The sequence below is a fragment of the Ctenopharyngodon idella genome, chromosome 17 (assembly GCF_019924925.1).
Source record: "Ctenopharyngodon idella isolate HZGC_01 chromosome 17, HZGC01, whole genome shotgun sequence".
NCBI lineage: Eukaryota > Metazoa > Chordata > Actinopteri > Cypriniformes > Xenocyprididae > Ctenopharyngodon > Ctenopharyngodon idella.
In genome coordinates this window covers 31391690-31413421 of record NC_067236.1, presented here as the reverse complement: position 1 = coordinate 31413421, position 21732 = coordinate 31391690, and the positions used below count along the sequence as shown (strand labels likewise).

Sequence of the window (21732 nt, the reverse complement as noted above, 5' to 3'; positions counted from 1 at the left end):
CGGTAATGTTTAAATGTTTATTCAATTCTAATATGTATTTATTTTATTGTCATCTCACACATGGATCTGCTTTTTTCCTTATAACAGGACGTTTTCTGTACTATAATTTCTATAATAAAATAAATATGTGATATCTTACTAAATAATTAGCATCAAAAAAACAATATAATTCTTATTCTCAGTGAAAAAAGAACACTTCTTAAATAAAAAGATTGAAAAAAATGATTGCGCAACCACCCAATAGGTGGCGATGTGCACTAAGTAGGTTATGTAAATCGCCATTAAACAAAAGAAGAAGAAGGAAGTAGAATGGCGCGTTTCTTAGCGTCTGTTTCCATGGTGAATCATTGATTCGTTGAGAATGTCTTGTGTGTTAACCCGGAACATACTCTGAGTTGGCTGAACTTACTCCCGGACGTGTTTTAGGAACCAGCACACCTCGAGTAAGCAAGATTTGGGTTAATCAACCGAGAGTTCAGGGTATATGTGACGGTAAGTTAACCCTGCTTTCTGGAATACCCTGTTCAATTCAAGCTATTTCTAACAAACACAGCTTACACAAAGACAGATTTTATTGCACTAGAGAACCAGGGAGAAGTTTAGTGAACCCTGAGACAGTATAACTCCACCTCTATATCCAAAGATAAGTGTTCATTCTTTTTAACAAACTGCAATAGAGTTTCACTGAAACACTTGTGTATTGTTACAGAAAGAGATGGAAGGAGAAACAGATTGAGATCTGAACAGATCAGAATATTTATGACTCTCATTCACTCCATGAACTGGTTCAAACACTAATTATTCAAAATAAACAATGAAATTCAGGTTCTGTGAAATGGTAATAAAAACTGTAATAAAAATTAGTTTCATCAGAAAGCTGACTGAATCACATCAGCATTATTAGTTAAACAGAGTTTATTTCTCAAATGTGCTGAAATGTTTTTAATGCAGAAATTTTCAGCTAGGCATTGAGACACAAACCAAACATGAACAAGTCCTGAACAAGTCTCGATCGCCCCCGGGTGGTTGGTCCCAGTATAGGTCATAAACCCCGCCCTCTCTGTGTAATTAAACGGGTGAGAAAAACTAAACAATTCAATTACACTTAAAAATGTATTTTATTTCCAAAGATGGTTTGTCTCATTTTATGTAGTTTTTACCACACTGAAGTTCAAGTGTTGTTTTATAAATAATTTTGTTTTTAGTAAATTATTTGATGCTATAAAAACAGGATGTGACGTCATGATTGACAGCTGTGATTGACAGCTTCTCTGAGTGAAGTAGTCACTGAGGCTCCAATGGACTTTTTTCAGAATGAGATTGGAGCTTTAACTTTTCCATAATTTCCATAACTACATTTCCATAAATGTTCATTTGATAAATGTATTTTATTACAGGTTCTGAAACAGCACAAGATGTCATATCCCAATATCCCAATGGCAGCTTCACTTTCCTACAGTGGAAGAGAGTGGAGGAGCGTCTTCCATGTTTTTTACAGTCTATGACATCATCATACAAACCTCAACAACGATGACAATCAACGACATATTCAGATAAACAGATCAAACATCACAGAACAAGCTACGACAGTCAACAAAACAACAGCAGAAATAAAAATAAAGAGTAAGAATAAAAATAGTGGGACATTTCAGCTGCATAATTTATTCACACTGCAATGCATGCTGGGAGTCATGAATGAGTTTTGTACTAGCTGGTACCCAGCATGCACTGCAGCAGGATCGTCACCATTGTTCAGATTCACACACTGATTCTTGATGTCTGTGTGAGTCTGAATGATGCAGAAGCTCAAAACGTTTAAACTCGGGATGATCAAATTCTGTTCAGAAACTCAGTCTTTCTCAGAGATTTCAGTGAATCACAGAAACATTGACTGTGTTTTTCAGAATCAGATCCGTAAATAATAAAAGTGTTTATTGTTTATATCCATGAGCTTAAATGAACAAATGATCAGTTAAACTCAAATAAACAATTATTCATTTACAAATTCAGTGAAACTGTGTAGAATTAGGTTCAGTTTAATATATATATATATATAATTATGTGAAAATAGCAACGTGACAAACTTCACTGAAATAATAATCAGGTAAACGGTTATTGTCCTAAAATTGTCTAATAATTGTTCTTATTGTGTAAAGTGCTTTTTAAACTTCTTCTAAACTCTAATTAAATAAACTTGTTGTTTATTGATCTGTTGTATTAAAGCAATATGAGTGTGAGTGTTGCTGTAGTGCTGATATCAGTCATGTGATCATCACGGCCCAATCACAGCCACCGTACTGATATTCAGATCAACAGCACTCTTACTCATGTGATCTGGATTAAATCTTGGAAACATGATGAAAGCAGGAAGATCCAGACCTACAGGAGTAACGATTACTGACTATTGACCGCTAAGATCCTCAGAGAGGAAGAAATATAATTACAGAAGAATGGAAAGAGTGTGTGAGTGAAGGTGGTTGTGAATGTGTGTAGATGTGTGTTAGTTACAGGATCAGAGAATGACACCCTTCCTCTGTCATAGTCCAGATTCACTCTCACACGATCAAGCTTCTGTTTGACACGAAAACCAGAACATGGAGTCCATCTGTACGACACACACCAGACATCAGTGTTGAAGAAAACATATCCCTTCCTCTGGTTTGATGCTGTAGTTACTCCAAGACTCCAGACTGAACTCTCTTTAACTTCCACATCCCAGCAGTGTGTTCCTGAGTTAAACCCCTCTGAACCCAGAACACAGGGATAGTAGTCAAATCTCTCTGGATTATCAGGAAGAGGTTGATTGTTCCCGCTGTCTCTCACACTGGTCAGATCATCAGACAGGACGAGACGTGGATTCGCAGTGTTTGGATCCAGAATCACAGGAGCTGATGAGACACAATCAACAGATGCTTTTATTCTGATGTTCATATAATGATCAAGAGTGAACCAACACAGATTATTATGAATTATGACACTCGTCCTGTTGATCAAACACATCAGACATGTTCCTCTGATCACTGTCAGTGCTGTTATTAGTTTCACACTCATTTTATCATCAACTACAAACATTAAATGTGTGATTCAGACATTTGTGTCCATCAATTAAAATAACAATAAATCAATGAGATCTGTTAAGATTTATGCTGTAGATGACAAACTGTAAATGTGTGTGTCTGATCTTCAGCAGCATCTGATCATCTTCATGTTATCGGCTCTTATAGTCAGTGTTGATTTAAATCAGTTTATTCTCTCTGTCTGTTGAGTTTCACTCACTAATTATGAGACTTGAGGAATTATTAGAGAGTCTGAAAGGTGAAGTTGTGCTGTGACTTTTATAAGCGATCGGGTGTACGATGTTCCCCCGGCGGGCAAAACAGTCCCATAGACTTTGAGACGAACTTTGACGGGTCATAGCTCTGAGCGAGAGTTGTACCCCTGGGGTGTAAGAGCCACCCAAATGTGCTCCATTGACACACTATGGTGAAGGGAATGACCATCGTGATCACATGATTCTCCTACTATGGGAACTTCCATAGGGATTTTGTATTGGACATTACTATGACCCACATAAAGACAACAGGGTGGGCTCATTTAACTCAGGCAACCAATCATTGTCTCAGGATCATTGTGAAGCTATCAAGCCATGCCCTAGCAACCATTTAGATTACCCTAGCAACAAGTTCCATAGACTTCCATTCAAAGAGATCAAAAGGGAATATCTTTAGATAGAAGTGTCATAGAAACATGAGGGTGGTCTTGTTTGACTCGGGGCAGAAAACAGCCAATCACAAATCACCTTCAACACTTCATAACCACTCCCTAGCAACCATTGTCAAGCACCCTAGCAACCGAAACCTAAAGAGGGATATCTTCAAATCTGAAAGTCAGAAGCTTTATATCATTCATACTGACAAGCAGACTTTGAAGTATTATGATTGGCAGCTGCCAAGCCTCTCCCTAGCAACTAAACAAGTTACCCTAGCAACCGTTCAGCAAGACCTATACCTCTGCATCAGAACATTGTAGAGACATGGGGTCGGCTCTTTTGACTCATGCTAGCAAAGTGGACCAACATGTTACACGTGTTAGCAGTGCATAGCTACATGCTAATAGTGATTAGCTAAGTGTTAAATCAGACTAAAAAAACGTTCTAAGAACTCTATAAAAACTCCATAGTAACCACCTGTGACAACTACCAACCACCTAGCACCACCATAGCAACCACCCAGAACACCCTACCAGCCACCTAGCAACACCCTACCAACCACCTAGATTACTTAACAACCATCTAGCAACTGCCCTGAACACCCTAGCAACTGCCTAGAAACAACTCATAACACCCCAGCAACCATCTAGTAACACCCTAGAAATCACCCATAACAATTTAGCATTGGTCTAGCAACATCCTAGCAACCATCCAGGATGCCCTAGCAACCACCTAGCAACACCATAGCAACCACCCAGAACACCCTAGCGACTGCCTAGCAACTACTAGAACGCCTTAACAACCGCATAGCAACAACTCATAACACCCTCGAAACCACCAACAACACCCTAGCAACTTCCTAGCAACCGTCCAGAACACCCTAGCAACTGCCTAGCAACAACTAGTCAGGTTTGTGATCATTGATTATACAATGTAATGATTTTTGAATATGTTTTTATATTTTTTGTATTCTACTGTGTTTACAGGTGCTGGTCATATAATTAGAATATCATCAAAAAGTTGATTTATTTCACTAATTCCATTCAAAAAGTGAAACTTGTATATTATATTCATTCATTACACACAGACTGATATATTTCAAATGTTTATTTATTTATTTTTTTAATTTTAATGATTATAACTGACAACTAAGGAAAATCCCAAATTCAGTATCTCAGAAAATTAGAATATTACTTAAGACCAATACAAAGAAAGGATTTTTAGAAATCTTGGCCAACTGAAAAGTATGAACATGAAAAGTATGAGCATGTACAGCACTCAACACTTAGTTGGGGCTCCTTTTGCCTGAATTACTGCAGCAATGCGGCGTGGCATGGAGTCGATCAGTCTGTGGCACTGCTCAGGTGTTATAAGAGCCCAGGTTGCTCTGATAGTGGCCTTCAGCTCTTCTGCATTGTTGGGTCTGGCATATCGCATCTTCCTCTTCACAATACCCCATAGATTTTCTATGGGGTTAAGGTCAGGCGAGTTTGCTGGCCAATTAAGAACAGGGATACCATGGTCCTTAAACCAGGTACTGGTAGCTTTGGCACTGTGTGCAGGTGCCAAATCCTGTTGGAAAATGAAATCTGCATCTCCATAAAGTTGGTCAGCAGCAGGAAGCATGAAGTGCTCTAAAACTTCCTGGTATATGGCTGCGTTGACCTTGGACCTCAGAAAACACAGTGGACCAACACCAGCAGATGACATGGCACCCCAAACCATCACTGACTGTGGAAACTTTACACTGGACCTCAAGCAACGTGGATTGTGTGCCTCTCCTCTCTTCCTCCAGACTCTGGGACCCTGATTTCCAAAGGAAATGCAAAATTTACTTTCATCAGAGAACATAACTTTGGACCACTCAGCAGCAGTTCAGTCCTTTTTGTCTTTAACCCAGGCGAGACGCTTCTGACGCTGTCTGTTGTTCAAGAGTGGCTTGACACAAGGAATGCGACAGCTGAAACCCATGTCTTGCATACGTCTGTGCGTAGTGGTTCTTGAAGCACTGACTCCAGCTGCAGTCCACTCTTTGTGAATCTCCCCCACGTTTTTGAATGGGTTTTGTTTCACAATCCTCTCCAGGGTGCGGTTATCCCTATTGCTTGTACACTTTTTTCTACCACATCTTTTCCTTCCCTTCGCCTCTCTATTAAAGTGCTTGGACACAGAGCTCTGTGAACAGCCAGCCTCTTTTGCAATGACCTTTTGTGTCTTGCCCTCCTTGTGCAAGGTGTCAATGGTCGTCTTTTGGACAACTGTCAAGTCAGCAGTCTTCCCCATGATTGTGTAGCCTACAGAACTAGACTGAGAGACCATTTAAAGGCCTTTGCAGGTGTTTTGAGTTAATTAGCTGATTAGAGTGTGGCACCAGGTGTCTTCAGTATTGAACCTTTTCACAATATTCTAATTTTCTGAGATACTGAATTTGGGATTTTCCTTAGTTGTCAGTTATAATCATCAAAATTAAAAGAAATAAACATTTGAAATATATCAGTCTGTGTGTAATGAATGAATATAATATACAAGTTTCACTTTTTGAATGGAATTAGTGAAATAAATCAACTTTTTGATGATATTCTAATTATATGACCAGCACCTGTATATTGTATGGTATTTTTATTGATAATTTGGTTTACTCCTGCCCAGAGACAGCAGATGAAATTTAGCTCTGTAGCTAATTCTGGGGCAGTACTCTTTTATTGTCCATCGTCCCTGTCAAATAAAGAATTAAATAAATAAATAAAAACTCATAACACCCTAGCAACTGCCTAGAAACGCGTGCCAAGTTTTGCCACTGCAAGCACCACTTACATTTTCTTCAGGAAATGTACATTCTAGTTAATATTATTATTATGAGAGTAAATCTTCTAACTGTAACTCCTCCTAACAACCATCAAACTCGGCTCAGATCTTCAGACTGTTCTGACTCGGGTTTTTTATCTTTTAAAACTGATCAGATTTACGGTTTTCCTAAAAATGACGATCAAAACTCTGAAAAATCCCACAGACTGTCATTGATGGAATGATCAAATGAGCCAAAACTGTTCAAACTCCAACTGACAAAAATTCAAATCTAAACAGACAGAAAGGGAATCCAGAAACACTAAAGAGGAGCTTTAATAAACTCTAAAAATGACCAACGTATTTCACCCCACTGGACGTCCAGAGAGGAGGAGCTGGTCATCATAGACTCTGCAGTGAGGACCACTTGAGTTTTTTCCCTGAAATTTGGTGTTTCCATCACTCGTTTATAATTCGATACTTCAAAATGTGTATAAAGAGTGATGGAAACATTTTGTCTAAAAGAGTTTCTGTGATATTTTTTATTGTGTGACTGATGTTTTTTTAAATGGGAGAAGTGAACTTGTTTGATGAATTCATTTTTTATGATGTAGAAATTGGTAAAACATGCCAATTTGATGAGGACGTTTTCTGATTGTGTGATTGTTGCATTTTGATCATTAACCATTGATATCTATCTATCTATCTATCTATCTATCTATCTATCAGTTTGTGTCATGAAGCACCTTTATCTCTCCACCCATCCATCATTTCACAAAGAGCAGACTCACTGTTTTGGACGATGTCCTGCATCTTCTTCCAGACTCTGAACGGCAGGTTGCCCAAGTAACGTGGCACATGAATCAAAGCTCCAGAAGCCATCTGTGGATCCGGCTGTGAGCTCTGGACTCTGGAAGAACATTCAGGAGTTAGAACTGCAGTGGCTTTGGATCAGAACCAGAGAGACCAGAGACAGGAGCAGATCACTCACCTTTCCTTTGAGACTGGAAACTCCTGCAGAACAAACACACCATTTATCATCAAGAACTCAATCAATGAACCAATGATCAACCAATGATCTGAAATCAGACCTTCAGAAAGCAGACGTCATTGGCTTTCATCATCTCCTCCATGTCTTTGATTGTGTGTGAAAGAGCTGAGATGTGTCTGTTCATCTCCTCCAGCTTCTCCTTCATCATCTGCTTCTTCTGCTCCTCTTCCTCCCTCAGTGCAGTGATTGTAGCTTCTTCTTCATCTTTGAGAAACTGATGAAGCTTCTCAAACTGCTGTTTAATCTGACGCTCTGTGTGCTCAGCTTGAGACTGAAATCAAATCACATTCACTTCAATCATCTCAATCGACACACATCAACACTTCACATCATTCATATCAGAGATAAACTCGGATACCGACATATAACAGATCCAGAAGCAGATCGCTGCTCGTCATTTACAGAAATAATAAACTGGAATCCATTATATTAAATATATCAGATCATAACTGTATATAGAGATTCTACAGCTGTAATGAAAATGACTCTCGATTCTGTTTCCTCACCTTGATGTGATGAACTGTTTTCTCAAACCCTCCTTTCATTTTTTCATTGTGTTGAAGTTTCTTCTCTAAGGACTTCAGTGCTGTATTGAGCTCCTCCTAGAATTGAACAAAAACACATAAAACACCAGATTACAGTGAAGAGAAGAAGAGAATACAGTGAAATGATCATATAATGCTGTGAAAAAGTATTTTCCCTCATCCTGATTTCTTCTGTTTTTGTGAACATCTCATACTAAATTGATTCAGAATTTAAAACCATAAAACAAAAGCAGCCTGAGAAAACACAAAGTACAGTTTGTAAAAGACAATGTTATTTATTGAAGCAAAAGTTATCCGATATTATCTGCACCTGCATGAAAATGTATTTTCACCCATAATTACTAATTGGTTAAAATTACCACAGCGATATAACAGCAGAATAACCTTCTGAAGTTTGCTTCTCAAATCTCTGTGAGGTCTAAATGGGATTTACAAAACGTCAATAAAGATGGGACAGTACCCACTTTATTTGGACCAATTTGGTCTTCAGAATCAAATATAATGAATTATTGATTTATATATTTTCTACCGGGTGTTCAAAATACATAGTTTATATTGTGTAGGTCTAACCGGCTAACTCACATTATTACTGTCTTACTGAAATACTTCTGCTAATCATCTGTGTCCCACTATTACCTAAAACTGTCCATTAATGCAGATTGTCTGTTGTTCTTACTACTCTGAGTAATGATGAAGGATGGAGCAAGATTTGTTTTACAAACTTTAATGTTACATCAGTCATTCACGTTAGTGCTCGGCTAATGTATGCGCTGTTATTCATACAATTAATAATACTCATTACAATTAATAATACTCACTAATTAATATTCCCACATGTGCACCACAATAAATTAGAAATATACACATCAGTTTGTTGATGGACATACACTTGTTAATGCTGATGGTGAGGAGTTACAGCTGCAACATCTCGATATACGTCAAACTGAGTAGTGAATCACTGAGAAACGTCCTGCTCAAGCTGTTCTTATGATGGAGGTTCAGGATGAATAACTAGTTCTTCAAATGTTTCATCATCGGACTTGCACTCGGATTGATATGGTAAAATTGACGCCATTATTACTGTCTTTACACTGTGTACAATCGCTGAGCTTAATTTATTAAGCCTCCAGGGCTGAAGTTCTGTTATGGTAATGGTTGTTTTGTTTCCAACAGGCGCTGTAAGTGGTCGACCAATCACAACAGACTGGGCCGTCTGGCCAATCAGAGCAGAGCAGGCTCTCGGAAAGGAGGGATTTAGAGAGACTGATTCATCCAACGAGTTGTTTGAGAATCATTGAAAAATGTGGTGATGTGCAAATACTGTATATTATGAGAAAATGAAGGAGTTTTTTGACCTTTCATGGATGTAAACCTGTTGTAGGAGACTCCAAATCAAAATTAGGAACCTTTAAAATAACATAATATGGGCACTTTAAACAGTAACACACTATGTCAAAGGTGAAAGAAACTCCAGAAATAATGAAGGTGATTGAAATACATTTGTCTGCACAGAATTGCAAAGCTATTTCAAAGGCTCTTTGACTCAAAGAATCACAGCGAAAGCCATTATCTCCAAATGGAAAAAACTGGAAAAAACTCAAACCTTCCCAGAAGAGTTTCATCAAGAAGTCACAAAAGAAGTCTGTAAGTTGAAGCTCAAGCAGCGAGTCAATGATTCAAAGCACAGGAGTAAATCCACCTCTGAACGACTCAAAAAAGCTCAATTAAAGTTTTGGAAAGTCCTGACTTGAACCCAATTGAGATGATGTGGCAGGACCTTAAACAGGCAGTTCATGCTTAAAAACCCTCCAATGTGGCTGAACTAAATCCCCCACAGCGCTGTGAAAGACTGATCTCCAGTTATCACAAGCATTCGGCTGCAGTTATTGCTGCTAAAGGGGGGGTCGATTCTCAATACAGGCAGGAAATGATTGAGGTGCCATTGGGCCTCATTTGTAAAATGTTGCATAGAAACGGTCCTACATTTGATCTTACGATCATTTCTCAACATTGCGTACGTGTGATTCACAGAATGAACATACACAGAAAACGAGCGTACGTCTCTCTTTCATATGAGAAATCTATAAATCGCAAATGATCTTGAAGTTGCACGCAGCTGAATGGTTTCAGTTCTCCGGCTTGTAAATGATGCATAATTAATGTCATTCACATTTAAGAAATCACCAGTCATCGTCCAAATCCTTTAATTTAGAATGGCGAGCTGCAAGAATAGCTTAGATTTCCAAAAACCTGCAGTAACCTGACAAGGAAAAGTGTGTACGTCTGCTCAGACCCTGACGTGGCTCTAAGCACTTTTCCACGTCAAAGACCGTTTTTATAAATATGAACGTTGGTGTGGATTTATGCGTACATACACTCTAAGATCAAATCTGTGTGTACGCACGCTTTATAAATGAGCCCCTTGAGTGAGCCATTAAACCCCCAATCACTCCCCGGGCGCCACAGTGAATCTCTGCCCACTGCTCCGGGTGTGTGTGTGTGTGTGTGTGTGTGTGTGTGTTCACTACTCACTACTCCTGATGTGTGTTCACTACTCACTACTCCTGATGTGTGTTCACTACTCACTACTCCTAATGTGTGTTCACTACTCACTACTCCTGATGTGTGTTCACTACTCACTACTCCTGATGTGTGTTCACTACTCACTACTCCTGATGTGTGTTCACTACTCACTACTCCTGATGTGTGTTCACTACTCACTACTCCTGATGTGTGTTCACTACTCACTACTCCTGATGTGTGTTCACTACTCACTACTCCTGATGTGTGTCCACTACTCACTACTCCTGATGTGTGTTCACTACTCACTGCTCCTAATGTGTGTTCACTACTCACTACTCCTGATGTGTGTTCACTACTCACTACTCCTAATGTGTGTTCACTACTCACTACTCCTGATGTGTGTTCACTACTCACTACTCCTGATGTGTGTTCACTACTCACTACTCCTAATGTGTGTTCACTAACTTGAATGGTTAAATGCAGAGGACAAATTCTGAGTGTAGGTTACCATACTTGGCCTTCACAAGTCACTTATGTGAAGCATATTGTCTTACCTTATATGCTGAAACCACTTCACTGATGGGTCTGAATTTGTGATTGTCGTGTTGTTGTGAATCTCTGCACACTAAACACACAGGCTGTTTGTCCTCCAGACAGAAGAGTTTGAGTTTCTCACTGTGTAAACTGCAGATCTCCTCAGATCCTGATGAACTCATCTCATTTCTCTCCTTCAGGAACGACTCACACAAGTTTTTTAACACAAGATTAACTGGAGGTTCAGTTTTTGAGGATCTTCTCCTGCAGACAGGACACTCCTGAGTTTTCTTGGTTCTCCAGAACTGTTGAAGACACTCTTTACAGACACTGTGACTACATGATAAAAGAACAGGAGCCTTGAAGATTTCACAGCACACGGGACAAGAAAGTTCTTCAGCAGAAACATTTAGTGAAGCCATTTTCACTGTTTGAGCTTCAGCAACATAAACTTTACTTTCACTTTCTGAACGACGGTTTTAAAAGTGAATCACCTTAAGAATCACAACGATCTGCTGTCTGTTCAGAAACAAATGCCTCAAAAATCCTTCTTGACAGTGTTTCTCTTCATTCTCCACTGATCGCTGATTCTTTATTGCTTTTGTCAAAAGAGAAGAGAGTCAGAATGACAGAAAAGAGAAATAATAAGTCCGTCTCTTCCTGGTAAGTGTTGGAAGAGGGTGGAGTTCATGATCACCTGTGGTTCAAAGAACAAGATCAGGATTTCTTCAGGTTAAATTTGAACAAAACTTGCATTAAAATGAAAAATTGAATGGTAGTTATAATGTTGCAAAAGCTTTATATTTCAGATAAATGCTGTTCTTTTCAGCTTTCTATTCATCAAATAATCCTGAAAAAAAATTTACAGAACTGTTCAACATAGATAATAATAACAAATGTTTCTTGAGCATCAAATCATCATATTAATGATTTCTGAAGGATCATGTGACACTGAAGACTGGAGTAATGATGCTGAAAATTCAGCTTTGATCACAGGAATAAATTACATTTTAAAATATATTCAAATAGAAAACAGTTATTTTAAATTGTAACAATATTTCACAATATTACTGTTTTTGCTGTATTTTGGATCAAATAAATGAAGCCTTGGTGAGCAGAAGAGACTTCTTTTAAAAACATTAAAAAATCTTACTATTCAAAAACTTTTGACGGTAGTGTACCTCAGAAAAGCCATTCAGTGACCATAAAATCTGTACTTTTAAAACATATAATGCAATAAAATACAATGATGATTGAGAGATGAATAAATAAACCTTCCTCAAAACCCTGATGATCATCATGATTTTTCTAAAAACATTATGTCTGGATAATCAAATAAACCTGAGCTGCTTCAGTCAAATATAACTAACAATATCAAAGTTATTCTTATGTTTCCATGATAAAAATCAGTGCAGATTTCACAGCAGAAAGACACTTGAAGCACGAGCTGGAGGTGGACGGAGCTACAATTACACAAATATGGCCGCCGAAAGAGCCAACAGTGGACACATGAGCATCAGAACTGGACCACAGAGCAATGGAAGAAGGTGTCCTGGTCTGATGAATCACATTTTCTTTTACATCACGAGATGGCCGGGTGCGTTTGCGTCGCTTACCTGGGAAACGCATGGCACCAGGATACACTCTGGGAAGAAGGCGAGCCGGCGGAGGCAGTGTGATGCTTTGGGTAATGTTCTACTGGGAAACCTTGGGTCCTGCCATCCATGTGGATGTTACTTTGACACCTACCACCTACCTAAGCATTGTTGCAGACCATGTACACCCTTTTATGGAAACGATATTCCTGGTGGCAGGATAATGTGCCCTGCCACAAAGCAAAAATGGTTCAGGAATGGTTTGAGGAACACAACAATGAGTTTGAGGTGTTGATTTGGCCTCCAAATTCCCCAGATCTCAATCCAATCCAGCATCTGTAGGGGGGAGTACTCTCGGAGCCGTCTCCTCAGACAGCACGCCAAATATGCAACCATTTATTCTATCTGACTTATTTGTAAGTGTGAACTACGCTCATATGATATTATAATGCCAATATGCCTGGCCCTGTGTTATCAGAGTACTGGCACATGACCATCTTTCCAGGTAGGTGTAGAATCACCTGGATTCAGTAATCACACCAGTAATCAAACTGAATGCACTGACATATTGCTCTCTGTGTTTCAGGATGTGTCAAGTCTTTTCAAGGGGAAAAAGAAATAAAGGTTAAGAAAAGAAGTCACCAAAACAACACCAGAATCTGAATGGATCCATCAAATAGAAATATTTGTGTCAAATGCCAATGCCAGGCTGAAAAAATACAAAATAAACAAGTAAAACTGAATTTTTGAAATACTTTGTTGATGGAAATAAAATATGAACTTCTACAGGATGTTTGTGATAGAACTGAGCAATATTAGAGAAGTGTTAGATCCCAGTGAACTCCCAGTAAACTAACAGAATGAGAGTTTAACACAATGATATGACAGTTTGAACACAGTGAGAGCGCTGTTACACTTTCAGCTCGCTGTGACCTCATACTGTGACATCATGAGTGTCCTGGAGCTCATGGTGACATCACTGTGACATCAGATTGTTGACTGAATATTGAATTAAATCAGACTTTAATTTATAATCACACTACTCAGATAGCCAGCAATGATTGAAACAATGTTGAGTCAATGTTGATGCGTCAACGCTAATTACACTGAATTAACATTTCAGCACCCTCAGTTAATGTTGAAGTAATGTTGAGATTTCAACCAAAAATCAATGATAATATTATTGATTCAACATTACAAAGTGATATTTTTGCAACATCACTTTTGCACCCTCAGTTACTGTAAAAACAATGGTGAGATTTCAACAACAAAAAAAATAATGATAATGTCAGTGAATCACTTTGATCGTCGTGTAGGGGTGCTGCCGGTGTGTGTTCTTTAAATAGCTCGCTATTGGCTGTAACATTCGCTTACGGCCATACCACCCTGAGCACGCCCGATCTCGTCCGATCTCGGAAGCTAAGCAGCTAAGCAGATACTGAACCTTTTTTTGCTTTATTTTAAAATTATTTATATATAGGGCGGCGAGTATAGGGCCTATTATTAGTAGTAGTAATGTAGTATACTTATTATTTTATATTATTGTAAAATTAATTTACCGAACTTCCAGAAATACACTGTTCTGCTTCTCCAGTCACCTGCAGTTGTGTCCTGTGTGGAGTGTCGTCAGGTGGTGCGCTATTTACAGCAATCCTGTATTATTGCCTGGCATCAGGGTTGGGAGGGTTACTTTTCAAATGTATTCCGTTAGTTACAAATTACTTCATAATAAAAGTATTCAGTAACGTAATCTAGCACCGCAATATGAAAGTAATGTAATCTGATTACTTTTGGATTCCTTTAGGTCACATATGTAAATAAAGTCAAGTAAAAAGCAATATCATCAACGTGCTTTTATTTATTATGAATTTAAAATTAAAACTAATAAAAACTAGACTATTAAAACTAAGTCTTTTTATGTCTTTTTTCACCAACTAGAGATTACACAGCCCCGTTATATAAAAGGCTATACAGACATCTAGTGGCTACAGTATTGTAATGCAGATGATTTTATTTTTTATTTTATTTCTTTAACATATACAAGGATAAAAAAATAATTATAGTTTATTTACAACATTAAAAAAACTCTACCATCTACATATTAGTCTATTTCAAAATACATGTTGATCAAGGCGGTGATCTTTCTTAAATTCACTGACTGACCCTGAGGCATTAGCTGTCACGAATACGGCTCCCGCGGCTCCTCCTCCCGGCCGCCGGAGGGAGCCATCACCTGAGTTCTGAGTCACTTCCTTCTGGACTACGTTACCCATAGGCCCTCATTCCTGGGACTGATTGCACACACCTGCATTGCATCACACTCACACTATTTAAGACGCACACACGCACCCATACACTGCGAAGTCTTGATTTGCCCCGGTGATCACTACTGAGCGTTTTCTTGTGGACTGTTACCTTGCTATCGATTGGACTGTTTATCATTTGTGAACCTCTGCCGCCTGCCTTGAACCTTGCCTGTTTCCTGGATTACGTTTGTCTGCCGCCTGCCCTGAACTCTGCCTGTTGTAAGTTTCTGTTTGTCTGCCGCCTGCCTCGACCCAAGCCTGTCCCTGTTTCCGCTACTGTCTTGCCCTTGTCTGCCTCGTGCTTTGTTGTCACAATAAAGAAACTGCAAATGGATCCTCACGCTGTCAGCCCTTCATTACATTAGCGGTGGGAGTTCCCCTTTGTGGGTTAATTTTTACATTTTCCACTAGAAACTTACACAAAACTGCTATCATAGAAACTATGAAATTTTAAATCGCTACCAAACACTAAATTTTAGCTGATATGATTCCGTGCTAGTCGTAACTGCACGTTTAATTTGGATGTTGAGTCCTTTGTGCGTCTTCATACCTGGAAGGCATAATTTACACTGTACAACCATGCTGTTTCCTTTTTTCTTCTTTGAACAAAATAACTGTGAAATTTCCAGAGATAAAAAACATTTTCTGTCATGGGAAGCATCGTAATTAATAACTTAACTGCGCCTCAACCTACATCTGAGGAGAATGATTGTAGACAGGAGTTTTTTTGCGCATGCACCAGCAGATGGCTCACGTGAGTCATGACTGGCAACAGAACCAGGAACTATAATCAAGCAGCGCTTAATATAGCGTGTCAAAATACTCATTTATTTAGCTTTAAATGAAACCATTGTAATCCTGACAGTATTCCAAATTTTTACAAAATGTAAATGTATTCTGATTACTTTGTTTTTTGACATTACTGTAACGAATAATACCGTGTCTATACGCGTCGCGTCGCCTCGCACCGCAACAGCTAAAAGCTGTCTACCCTAAAAATTACAACAGTAAAATATACTGTAAAATATTCCCGCTCAATCAAAATTGCCCAGAATCATACAATATAAATTACGGTATTTTACTGTAAAGTAGAAATGTGGCATTGTACTGTAGGTTTTACAGTAATGTTCTGCTAAATCTACAGAGACATTTAACAGTTGTACATTTTTTGGCAATATTGAGACAACAAAACCGACAATCTTGCATCTAAAATATAGCATAGTATTAACTAAAATTTATTGAACTGTTGTGTAAAGTCTATATCACATTTGCACTCATGCTATTTGGGATAAAAATGGCATTCAGTTATTTTGGTCTTTTGTAAAAACAATAACTTTTCTTGTGAATGAATTACACAGAAGTGAGCACTGCGCTCAGTCAGTGCAGCGCAAGCTCCGTGATTTTGGCACACTGGTGAAAACTCACATTTTATTCAATTAAATTAACTAAAGTGCGCAAGAAATCTTTAATTTACAGTGTGTTGCACTTTTTTTCACATGAAAGTGAAAACTCTTGGTCAAAGTGGATGGTCGATTGTTCTCCCGCGGTAGAAATCGCGTTCCCATTTCTGCCCCCCGGAACGCGATTTTCTACGCGGGGGCACCGCAATGCGACCGCAAAGGGCACTTTCACTTTCGCGTTCTTGTGCGCACCACTGCTTAAAGGGTTAGCTCACCCAAAAATGAAATTTCTGTCATTTATTACTCACCCTCATGTCGTTCCGCACCCGTAAGACCTTCATTCATCTTTAGAACACAGATTAAGATATTTTTGATGCAATCTGAGAACTCTCTGACTCCTCCATAGACACAGACAGCAATACAATCAACACTTTCAAGGTCCAGAAAGGTAGTAAAGACATTGTTACAACAGTCGACGTGACTGCAGTGGTTCAACCTTAATGTTATGAAGTGATGAGAATACTTTTTGTGCAAAAAAAAGAATTTGTGCCCTCCCCTGGAGGTCATGAATGCATAAATTAGCTTTTAGCAATAGATAGCTTTTATTATGTGTCATGGTTTAGAAATGCTTCTTAGAAGGCTGTTTAACAATCATTGGCAATGTGATTATCAAAAGATAGGTTGTTATCAAACACAACACACAGGTTCTTAACGGTAGAGGATGACGCAGTTGTACAACCATCAAACGACAGATTATATCCTAGAATTATACAGAATTATACAGATTATATCCTAGAGATAATGTCCCACAGTGGAAGCATATACAATGAAAAAAGCATTGGGGCCTTAATACAGAAAAATGTGGCCCTAACTTGTGTTTGATCTCATTATTAACACAGACAAACTGGTAGTGATTGGTAGGATTTAATCGCGCCTACATGATTCTCAAGCCTATCCAACAGAATGCTGTGGCCCAATGTAACGTTGTAGTACTCGAGACCGGTCTTGAGACCATTTTTTGAAGGTCTTGGTCTTGTCTCGGTCTCGACCACATTTGTACTCTGTCTTGTCTCGGTCTCAGACTTAGAGGACTCTGGATTTTGTTTCAAGACCGGTCAAGATCACAACTGCGGGGATGTCACTAAATTGCTGGTGCATTGTCTGATTTATTTATTAACATCAGTAATGTGACTGAATGTCAAATTTAATGCTTCAGATCAATAACTTCAATCAACAACTTATTTCTAATTTGACTTATTTATTGTGCCGGTTCAGAAATTAATGAGGGATTGTGTCAAAAATGTCACCAAAATTAATACAAATGCTCACAAAATTCAAGATATTGTTGCAAAAAAAAGTACTTGTATGAGATCTGGATTTTTATATTAATAACATGTAATATAATAAAGCAATACCACAAGAGAAAGAGAGCTGTTTTCACAAATTTAAGCATGGCTGCAAACAATTAAAAAAAAAATTTTTTAAAGCATTATTTATCAACATTATTTATTTATGCATTTGTAATTTACCAATTCAGATGCATTTTCTGTACCACCTCTGCAGCGCAAAGATGAATTTTGTTGTTAATGATTTCATTTGATTAGTAAAAGCTCTATAGGCTATAGTGTATTTTTCTAATTACATTTATTGATTAAAAATAAGTCATTTCTCAGGCTGTAATGTGGATCTTTATGAATTTAAGTAGTACTGGTCTTGGTCTTGACTCAGTCTTGCCCTGATTTGGTCTTGTCTTGGTCTCAACCCCTCAAAGTCTTGGTCTCAACACACATTGGTCTTGGTCTCAGATTAGGTGGTCCTGACTATAACACTAGCCCAGTGTGTCAAAAGCACTGTTAAGGTCAAACAATACTAGAAAAGAGATGCAGCCATGGTCAGGAGGTCATTTGTGACCCTGACAAGTGCAGTCTCTGTAATATGATGAGCCCTAAATCGTGGAGCAACCTTGATGTTTTCAGGTGGGTGGTGTTCCTCATGACTGTGTTGGTATGTGCATAGCACCTCCTCTGGTGGTGAGGAGGAATGAAACAGAACACTACTTACGTATGTAACTGTGTTTCTGTAAATTCTGGATGACTGTCAGAGTTCTTTGTCATTCTGAGTGTGCAAGAAAGCATTCAGAGGCTGGGCACCGAGCTACTGCGGGGTTATATTCTTGCGTCTCGGTCTACGCCATTACGTGACTTTGTTGTTAAATTCTAGTCTTGACCTATCTGGCTGGCGCTGCGATAATCCACTTAGTATAACTAGCATTTGCTGTGCGCAAACATCTGAATTGTGCACCCAGAAAGCTGCCTCTCAGACAGAGTGTGGATGGCTTACTGAATTGCATTCTCGTTCACATCCTGAAGACCTTTATTAGATAGTGGTGGTACTAATTTCTACAAAAAATCATGAAACTGAAACCCTGCATACATATTTGCATCATGCTTTTACCTATTTCCAAAGATATTAATGGTGCGAACAAAAAAAAAAATGTTAACATGAGCAATTAAGTGAATTCTTGCGCTACACTGCATGAAAGATCTAAGGCACAGGCACTCTAAAGATGATTAACCTGTGCAGTCATCCATTATTTATAACATTCAAGGTAATGGAGATGGAGTCATCATAAATAAAATACGGCCCAGAAACTGATACGGTTGCTAAAATTTCCCCAGAGCTCAATGGAGTTTTATTTTATCCGTAGCAGGCTTTCCCTTTCAATGTTTTATTAATACTCTGTATTATTCTAGCTATATTAAATAGTTCAGGATTCAAAACTACATTGTTTGCTTCATTGCACCAGTCTTTAATTCCAAATTTTAAGACTGTTATCTTCTCAAAAGGTATCACATATCTGTTTAAGACACCTGGCATGAATTATACATGACATCACATGACCTGTTTTGTGGACATTATTGTAGAAAAAGACACTGCTTATGTCATTGTGAAGAGGACAGCAAGACTGAACAATGACATTTATAGCTAAGACGTTTTATGATCTACATGCGACTACGCTGGAAGGGGACACAGTAGATTTCAATATTTTCAGAGGAAGAGTGGTGCTAATAGAGAATGTGGCATCACTCTGAGGAACAACCACCCAGGACTATATCCAGCTTAATGAGCTCCAGAGCAGATATCCTCACCGACTCGTGGTCCTGGGCTTTCCCTGCAACCAGTTTGGATACCAGGTTTGTAAATGAGGAAGTGCAACTCACCTTCTAATCTATTCACTATTTCAGTTACACTTAAAGCTCTATTCAGAGGGTAGGCTAATTGTTTCTCAGTGTAATGTAAGGTATTTTCAACATTTACAGGTGCTAGTCGGTGATTTTATTGCCGTCCGAATCCAGATGTAAGTGTTATTTTGTAAGTGTTTTTAAAAATCCCCGGCCAAATTACCGTTTTTGACAAACACCAAGGTCGTGTGGTAATTTAATTGCGTCTGAATCCACAGCTCCGACTTTACAAGAGGAGATCAATTTAAAATTCGCCGTTTGAATTCTTTTTGACCACTGTGGAACACCGTACGATGTTATTTACAACAGACAATAATGCGACCGCGTGAGCAGCACGTTCGCGGGTTCGTAGGATCACAAAACTCGCTCCTCCGTGCATACATCGCCATATGAATGCATGAGTTTTATCCTGGTTTTATCACTGAGGTGCCATGCAAATTAATTTTTTTACAGACGTCCACGTGAGAAACAAAAACAATATAGTTTGTTTACATATGCAATATTGAATATTGTACATAATTTTTATTTTTATAGTAATCATTGAATTTTCCCTATTTTGTCCATTTTGTCATTTTCCAGGAGAACTCCTCTGATGCAGAAATTCTAAATTCCTTGAAGTATGTGCGTCCAGGTGAAGGGTATAAACCTGCGTTCACCATTTTTGAAAAGTGCATTGTAAATGGGAGTGATGCACATCCTGTCTTTTCCTACTTGAAAGACAAGCTTCCTTATCCAGATGATGACCCTATGTCACTGATGCAGGACCCCAAATATCTGGTCTGGAATCCCATCAGTCGGAATGATATTTCATGGAATTTTGAGAAGTTTCTGATTGGGCCAGAGGGCGAGCCCTTCAAGAGATACAGCAGAAAGTTTCAGACTATCAGTATTGAACCAGACATTCAAAGACTGCTGAAGCTGACCTCAAAAACACACTAATTGATCATGTGTCATTATTTAGTCATGTATTAACTCAATACAAGAAGATTGACAATGCTTTTTAATTCACATTATCTTCCATGTTAGAACACTGTGGCATCATCTCGCTTTCTTTTATATTACTTAATGAGAGTGACACACCAAAATGTAATGGGTTTCACTTGAGATTGTATATATGAAAGAATAATAGATGATGCCACTAACAAATTCTCTGTAATGGAAATACCTTAATAAAATATTGATCAACACAATGGCGGTTCTGGCTTACTGGACTTAGGTCTGTTTACTGGTCTGAATGTGGCGTCTGCATGTGCCTTTACACCGCTTTTGAGCAACATCTCATGAGCAGAAGTATAGAGGATATAATGTATTGCACGACTATGATTTTGCTTTTATACAACAGTTTGATAAGAGTATGTAAATTAATAAGGAAAAACAAAGACTGATACACCCAAACCTTCATTACTAATTTAAAAATATCACTTTAGAACTAGCAATGATGGCTTTGGCTGCTTCAGGAAAGTTATATACATAAGTATAGTATTATAAAAGAGAGAGCTTGTTTGTAAGAGCTTTCATTCTTCAAGTCAAGTTATAAGTTTTTTTTTTTTTTTGTTGCCATGAGCTTCAAAAGGTGGTTTTCTTCAAAGTTCAAGTAATTTCAGACTATTTTTAAATTCATGATTCAATCAGATTTTTTGAGTCGATTGGTTAACCCCTTAAAGGGATAGTTCACCCAAAAATGAAAATTTGATGTTTATTTGCTTACCCCCAGGGCATCCAAGATGTAGGTGACTTTGTTTCTTCAGTAGAACACAAATGATGATTTTTAACTCCAACCGTTGCGGTCTGTCAGTCGTATAATGCTTGTCAATGGTAACTCCATCTATAAGAGTAAAAAAAAAACATGCACAGACAAATCCAAATTAAACTCTGCGGCTCGTGACGACACATTGATGTCCTAAGACACAAAACGATCGGTTTGTGTGAGAAACCGAACAGTATTTATATAATTTTTTACCTCTAATACACCACTATGTCCAACTGCCTTAAGCATCCATTGTGTGAGGTCTGAAAACGCGCTCTGATGACGGAAGTGATCTC

General features: G+C 38.3%; 2 protein-coding genes across 3 annotated transcripts; one reads left to right on the top strand and one right to left on the bottom strand.

Annotated features, from left to right (window-relative positions):
* Window positions 1-1099: 1099 nt before the first annotated feature.
* Window positions 1100-21541, bottom strand: LOC127498596 (nuclear factor 7, ovary-like). 2 transcript variants are annotated; one of them, XM_051868124.1, is made up of 6 exons: window positions 21398-21541; window positions 8051-8146; window positions 7585-7815; window positions 7485-7507; window positions 7285-7403; window positions 1100-2888 (listed from the first exon to the last, which is right to left on the bottom strand). In XM_051868124.1, exons 2-6 carry the CDS (start codon window positions 8087-8089, stop codon window positions 2395-2397), a joined length of 906 nt encoding a protein of 301 aa, XP_051724084.1. In that variant the 5' UTR covers window positions 8090-8146; window positions 21398-21541; the 3' UTR covers window positions 1100-2394. The 2 variants fall into 2 exon arrangements, with proteins under 2 accessions (XP_051724084.1, XP_051724083.1); XM_051868123.1 differs by lacking the exon at window positions 21398-21541 and adding an exon at window positions 11167-12076.
* Window positions 19174-20712, top strand: gpx2 (glutathione peroxidase 2). Its single transcript, XM_051868130.1, has 2 exons — window positions 19174-19641; window positions 20269-20712. Exons 1-2 carry the CDS (start codon window positions 19420-19422, stop codon window positions 20626-20628), a joined length of 582 nt encoding a protein of 193 aa, XP_051724090.1. The 5' UTR covers window positions 19174-19419; the 3' UTR covers window positions 20629-20712.
* Window positions 21542-21732: the final 191 nt, after the last annotated feature.